This window comes from Chondrus crispus, genomic scaffold, assembly GCF_000350225.1.
Source record: "Chondrus crispus Stackhouse genomic scaffold, scaffold_54, whole genome shotgun sequence".
Lineage (NCBI taxonomy): Eukaryota > Rhodophyta > Florideophyceae > Gigartinales > Gigartinaceae > Chondrus > Chondrus crispus.
The window spans coordinates 188,955-195,531 of record NW_005178519.1 but is presented as its reverse complement, the minus strand read 5'-3'; the positions used below and the strand labels follow the sequence as shown (position 1 = coordinate 195,531).

The following is a 6,577-nucleotide window of genomic DNA, read 5'->3' as shown; positions in this document are numbered from 1 at the left end:
TGTTCTACTGTAATGGCTCCGATTTTGTGTGGAATCACAAAGGCGAGGTACAACAATGTAGTCGTACTACTGCTTTTACTATAATCCCTCCACCTTGGAAGCCCGTCAAGCGTCGATGCTTCCACGGGAGAATCAAGTACTGCACACATCAAGCGCTGTCAGATAATCTCAATCAGTCTCTCTAATCCAGATTGCCTTATAGATAATTGCGCGCAACGATGCGCAGTCACTGCTGTGCAGCGACAGTGACGAACAGTGCCTGCCCACGGATCTTTTTGTTCTTGACTCATACCATATGCTCTTTAACTTCAGCTGCGAGAAGATCAGGCGGCTTTTGTGACAAGGGAAAGGCTGAACAAAGTGACAGAATGGATTCCCTTGGGGGGGGGGGGGTTCTCGAGACCCAAGTGGCGGGCGGTGATTGGAGCGGCGCGGGGAGGGGCATGGCAGGAGTAAGGAAACAGGCGCCCATTACAGTTGCCGTTGCAGACACGCGAGCGCAAGGCGGTGATTTTTTGCTAAAAATGTGATAAATCGGCGCATGCTGACAGACGGACCCGTGCCGCACGGATCCGTCCCATTCGCTGTCGGTTTTACAGGTTTCCGCATTTTCCTCTCTTCCGTCATTTCGTTTCACCTCTTCGGCCCACTTTTCACCCTACCCGCCCCTGCCCGCCCCCCCCCCTCCATCCCCTTTGTGTTCACCCCCCCCCCGGCCCCCTACCGGCCTCCTCTTGCGCTTCCCTCTTGCGCTTCCGCCTCGCGCTTCCGCCTCGCGCTTCCCCCTCACAATGGCTGCAGTCTCTACTTCCCGCGCCTCCACGCCCTCCCCCCCTCCGCGTACTCTCACCGCCGCAGACCTCCCGCCGATGCCCCCACTCCCCGACACCCCCGAACACGTCCACGCGTCCATCTCCACCGCCACCCCCGGCTCATACGGCGAGGCCCACACTGAAGATGGCGTCGAGTTCGTCTTGCTCAATGACGATGTCCTCACCAGCGTCGCCAACGCTACCGTCGCCATGCTTCACGGCCACACCCTCGAGCGACTCGCCGTCCTGTACCAGTTTCCCCAATTCCTCGAGCATTGCCCGCACGAGTCTCTCACACTCATGGTGCCCCGCATCTGTACCATTATCGTCGACGAGAAGCCAGAGGTTCAAATGGCCGCCGCTGAGGCTTTGTACTTCGTTGTCAATATCAAGGCCCCCCCGGAAGTCTCAAAGTGTATAGTCGTCGCCACTCTCTCCGTCATCGCTGCAAACCCTGAAAGCGAAGTTTTCGACGCCTGTGGCGAGATTCTCTCCATGATGTTGCCCCAGGTTGCCCGCCAAGACGTCTTGGACCTAGTCGTCCCCGCCACCCGCGATCGCGCCGCCGCAGAATCTGCAGAGTCCCGCAGATTAGCTGCCAGAATTATGGGTTCCTTGAACGATGCCTTGAACTCTAGTGAGATGGAGAATTTGTTCTTTTCTCATGCTATCAATCTGGCCGACGACGAGGACGATTCTGTCCGCGCTATGATGGCCCAGTCGCTCGGCCCTGTCGCTGTCAATTTGCCCGTCAACCTCGTTGAAAAACAGATTTGGCCAAAGCTTGGCATATTAGTCGATGATAAGAACGTCCGCGTCCGAGCCGCCGCCATGCGCGCTCTGGCGAAGAGTGCAGAGGCTCATAGTAGCCATTCTGAGAAGGCCAAAACCTATCAAACTGTTCTTTTACCGCTGTATCTCGATGTGTGCCGAAACGCTGCCGCTGTTGCATCGAAAGACTTGCGCACGGTTGCTGATGACACTTACCTTATGCTTGAGATCTTCTCAGAGGTCTTCGGCTACTTTTTATGCTCCCTTCATAAGCTTTTGGAGGGAAAGGACAAGGAATGGGGTGTAGCTCTGGCCGCTCTTCGTGCCATGGCTTCCTGCAATGGGCCCACTGTTCGACATTGGTGTGCCTTTAACATGCCGGCTATTACTCTTGTCGTCACACACCGTGACCCGGATATTGTCATCGCCATTCTCCAGGCTCTGGCAAAAGACTCGGATATTGAAACGAGAGCCACCTTAGCTGCAGGTATCAAGGAAACGGCAAACACTTTGGCAAAAGGCAAGTTTCGAAATGAGCTCATTGAGTCCATATCGATCCTCTTCATGGATGAAAATGCACAGGTCAGGATGAATGCACTTGGACATTTGTCCGACCTTCTCACGCTGTTATCTCCTGGGCAAGAAGCAAACCTTGCAAGAGTGAAAGCGGCAGTAATTGCTGAAAGGGACAATGGACTCATTAGCGGTGCAAGTGGAGAAAAGCATGGAGCAGAGTCGGCAGATATCGACGTGCGACGTCTGCAAAAAATTTTCACATCCATTGAGATGATGCCCTTTGACTCATGGCGTACACAAGAAATACTCGCCGAGCAGATCCGAATGTCTGCCCATCTAATTCCCCAGCAGATGCTCTGCGAGAATGTCGCCCCGTTGCTATTCCAGATGGCACGTGAGAGCACATACCTCGTGAGGAAGGCATCTATGAGGTCTCTTATGCATGTTCTGAGATATATTCCTGACGTGAGAAGAAGAAACCATATCCTCAAGCACTTCCGCACGGAATGGGCAAGAGGCCAAGTTTATTGGACCAGGTTAGCGTTTATTGATGGCGCTGAATTTGCTCTGGAAGTCGTTTCTGTGAAGCTCTTTAATCAACTATTTAAGAAGGAGTTGCTACGCTTGAGTCACGACACTGTACCCAATGTGAAAACAAGGCTTCTTCGTCTCTTTGAACGACTGGTGACCAGATGGGGTGCCAATACAGATTTCATGGAGGCTCTTCGCCATCTCTCCACCGACGCTGATCCACAAGTGTCTCAGGAAGCAGAGCTCATGCTCAAGCGACTCCGCTCTGGTTGCTCTCTTTCAGAGAAAGAAGCTAGGCAAGAAAAGGAGCGAGAAGCTGAAGAAGATGCCTTCTTTGTACACAGGCCGAAGCGCAGAAAGCCTGCGACCATCAACTCAGAAGCTGCACAAAAGCGAGCGTCGGTTCCTGCAGCTAAAATCCCGAGCGTACAAGTCGTACCGTCTCACGGGTCAGTGAAGCCTCAGATCATGCAGCCAAAGGTTGAGGAGCACAGGGGCAGTCCGCCTCCGCCTGAAGCCTCGGTTGAACTAGTAGGAAGAAGGTCCGCTATGAAACCTTCAGAGGCTGGCAGCGAACAGCCGCCACCCGCGAAACCAGGATTCTTCAAGAAGATCTTCGGCATCTGCTTTGGAGGATAATTGCATATCTAGGTTTGTGTCAGGTGAATGTAGCTTTGTCAAGCTGTGAGCAGGTTCAGGCAAGTTTTCGGAAAACCTCTGACCCTTGACACATGACTTCATGCATATCTAACTGCTGGTGCTAATGAATGGCAGCAACACTTAAGACAGCCAATGCTTTGCAGCCACTATTATTCAGGTTAGTCTTTGAATGTACCACCTTGATTTCAGGATATGCTTCGGTGCCGCCTCATTGTACAGCAAGGTAAATACAAACTCTTTTTCGTCACTTTCAATTTTTAAAGGTTCTAGTGTTCTACCGAGTCCTCGTATCGCTTCTACGTATCGGTCTTTGTACCATGTACAGATCTCATCAGTTTTTACGTCGTCTTGTTCCGTGCTGTAGATAGCCCTACGTAAAAAAGCTGGAAATTTTAACGGCGTGGTCATCTTTAAAGACCGAGAACTCAGGACGTCGACGTTCTCGACTTGCTTTTTCTGTTCGGTAATGAAGATGCTCTAGGGGATAGTAGTGGCACAAGTCCCTTGAAAGACCGCGACCCAATCCTCCCACCGCCCTCTCCATATATTGATGCCCCGAGTTTCTTTGGTGATGTAGCCTTAGACTTCTTCTGTCCTGCCTTCTCGTTTGAAGAATAATTCTCATTGGAAGAACGTGGAGAACGTGGAGGACGTAAGCTAAATCCTGCACCCGATTCGAACGAACTTGCAGGCCCAATTTTACGAGGTGTTAGCCTGTTCTTCTTCTTTTCTGATTTTACAGTAGCCTCGGACGGCCTGGAAGATGGAGAGCGAGAATCGCACATTTTCATTCCTCGTGGTGAGCTCTCCGATTTTTTGAATGATCTGCCTGGTTGTCCCGGCCGTTGTGTATCTTCTCCCGATTCATCGAGATCGCGTTCCAAGGCGCGTGAGGTGCTTGCTTGGATACCCTTGGCGGCCTTTCCGAGGAAGACAGAAGGTCGTCGTTTCTCAGCATTTTTCTTTCTTTGGAATGATAGCTGTCTCTGCAAATGCTGGGAATGGAGTTCCTGTTCTTCTTCTTCAAGTTTCATATCTTCCTCAAAAATTGCGTTTCTTCTTTCCATTGCCTGCCTTATTTCGCAGTCAACATTCACAAGGGCATTCCTGACATCTGGATCTTCGTCCTTTTTCAAATTTTCCAAAGCTAGATGAAAACCCTCCATAAGGATGCACGCCGATGCTATTCTTGGGAGAAGAAATGCAATGCGGAGTCTAACGTTTGCAACCAGGTCGTTAGAAAGTCGAAGAACCTCTAATCCGAATGTGTCCCGAAACAGACACCGGCTGTATATTCCAACCGCAACAACTGCGGCATCAATAAATGCTACTCTCATCCAGAAAACAGAAGCCCTTCCCCAGTCTTGTCTAAATTCTTCCATCACTGTATCACGAGTGGTGATGTCGGGAATATACCGAATGCAGGTAGCAACAGCAGCCATGGCTGCCTTTCGCACCAGATAGGAGCCCTCTTCCGTCATTCGGTACAGAAGTGGTAAAACATCCATTTTTAAAGACGGTGGGGGGACAAGAGGAACAGCAAGAGTTAGCTGTTTCGCCAGAAGCTCTTGAGTCCGCCAGTTGCCGTCCGCAAGCAAATGAAGATTCTCAAACAATGGCGTCAATTTTTGCGCCGAGCTGTATCCACTGTGTTTGGACAGTTCTGCGATGAGCTCTTGAAAATGTTCGATGGTTTTCAATCTCACAATACTCGTTGAATCTTTCAAAAGAGAATGCACCGCTTCAAATAACTTCGTCATCGTTGTGTTTCGGGCTAAAAGCTTCACAGTTTGGTGAATGCCTGCTGCCAGCATCCACCTTGTTTCATCGTCGCTATCTCTGGCAAGAAATTCCACCAACGCAGAGAGTTCAATTGCGTACTTTCCGCTGAGGCACAAAGAGACAGCGGGAATATTATAAGCACAATACTTACGAACGACTGGGCCATTGCTCGTAGCCATTGCCATGAATGCCTTGTAGGCCTCTCGCCTTCCTGCGTCATCCAGGAAATGCTCATGGGAGCTATAGAGCAACTCTCCAAAAATCTCAGAACTAATTTCAAGGACTAGTCCTTTATCATCGTCCACATTGCGTTGGTCCAAGGCTGCGTCACTTCTTATCCTTTTGCATTCTCTTGAAAATACGGATGGTACCAGATCCTTAAACAGAGTGGACTTGCCGCTCTTGCCTCTGTGCGCCGCAGCGATGTACGAAACAGTTCGCAGGGAAGCAGCATGAATTCGCGCGTCATTGTCGTTTAACAGTCTCACCAGACACGGCCACAACTCAGTCTCAACGATAGAAACGTTCATTGATGCTCCAATCAAGGAAAGAGACTCTGTGATCATACCTCGCACGTCTGGGTTGTTGTCTTGCGTGATAGGAATTGCCCTCCCAAGTATTCTCCTTTTCAAGTCTCCATCACTGGTAGATGAAGCCAGCGATCCGAGTATCCGAGCAGTCAGCTGGCGTGACATGGGGTTTTCAGAGCCTCCTTGTTGGTTCTCTAAAAGGTTGATCACTTCGTCCAACTTATCTACAGTCCACACAACATGCGGAAGTGTCACCACAAGAATTTCCCCCCATCCCTCGCACATGGAGGCGTCGCAAGGTTGATTCAAGACACTAAATGCAATTTTGCTTAACTGCTTGGCTATGTCTTTGGGAATGTCACCGCGAAGAACAGCTCTGAGAGTCTCGCCGGCCGATAATTTTAAGCTGTAACTCCACTTCAATACATTTTTGCAAATGATCGGCACGAGAACTTGAATTGCAAACTCACGGCAGTTGGCCAGGATTTGCTGTGTTTCGAAAAGTACAAGAACGATATCTTCTTCCTTCCCTGACTCTAGGACTTCTGCGATCGCACTCATACTTCCTATAACATCATCCATTTCATCTTGCTTACCTTCGTTTATTATGCGATCCATGTTCAGCGCTGCAACATCGGATTTCGCTGTTTTATGAAAGGAACGTGTAGGAGTGCCTATTTTTGAGAAGTCGTCTTCCGTCTTCGAGACAGCGAGAATGCGTGGCATACCTCCACTCCGGTGTTCTTGTGAGAATGAGCTTCGCCGAGAGTCTTTCAAATTGGGTCCTCCGTACATGTCGATCCAAAACAAACGAAAGGCGGAACCACGAAAACAATGGAAGTATCTTTCGAGTCTTGGTTTCTATCTAGCGACTCCTAGGACTTCTTTTCTTCGTTTCTTTGGTAGAGCGTTTCAGGTCCAACTGCTTACCTTCCGGTTAAACTTCGTGTTCGAGATTCTTTTTCGAACCAGGAT

At 50.0% G+C, this 6,577-nt stretch overlaps 3 protein-coding genes across 3 annotated transcripts; 1 reads left to right on the top strand and 2 right to left on the bottom strand.

Moving 5' to 3' along the window:
- Positions 1-791: 791 nt before the first annotated feature.
- CHC_T00006917001 (hypothetical protein) lies at positions 792-3,269 on the top strand. Its single transcript, XM_005710197.1, has one exon. It carries the CDS (start codon positions 792-794, stop codon positions 3,267-3,269), a length of 2,478 nt encoding a protein of 825 aa, XP_005710254.1.
- Positions 3,270-3,443: 174 nt separating this feature from the next.
- Positions 3,444-3,698, bottom strand: CHC_T00006916001 (hypothetical protein). The gene has a single exon (XM_005710196.1). It carries the CDS (start codon positions 3,696-3,698, stop codon positions 3,444-3,446), a length of 255 nt encoding a protein of 84 aa, XP_005710253.1.
- Positions 3,699-3,715: 17 nt separating this feature from the next.
- On the bottom strand, positions 3,716-5,602 carry CHC_T00006915001 (hypothetical protein). The gene has a single exon (XM_005710195.1). The coding sequence runs from the start codon at positions 5,600-5,602 to the stop codon at positions 3,716-3,718; it is 1,887 nt and encodes a 628-aa protein (XP_005710252.1).
- Positions 5,603-6,577: the final 975 nt, after the last annotated feature.

Bases quoted from the DNA above. Each gene is read 5' to 3' on its own strand.
- CHC_T00006917001 (XM_005710197.1), top strand. From the start codon at position 792: ATGGCTGCAGTCTCTACTTCCCGCGCCTCCACGCCCTCCCCCCCTCCG.
- CHC_T00006916001 (XM_005710196.1), bottom strand. From the start codon at position 3,698: ATGACCACGCCGTTAAAATTTCCAGCTTTTTTACGTAGGGCTATCTAC.
- CHC_T00006915001 (XM_005710195.1), bottom strand. From the start codon at position 5,602: ATGAACGTTTCTATCGTTGAGACTGAGTTGTGGCCGTGTCTGGTGAGA.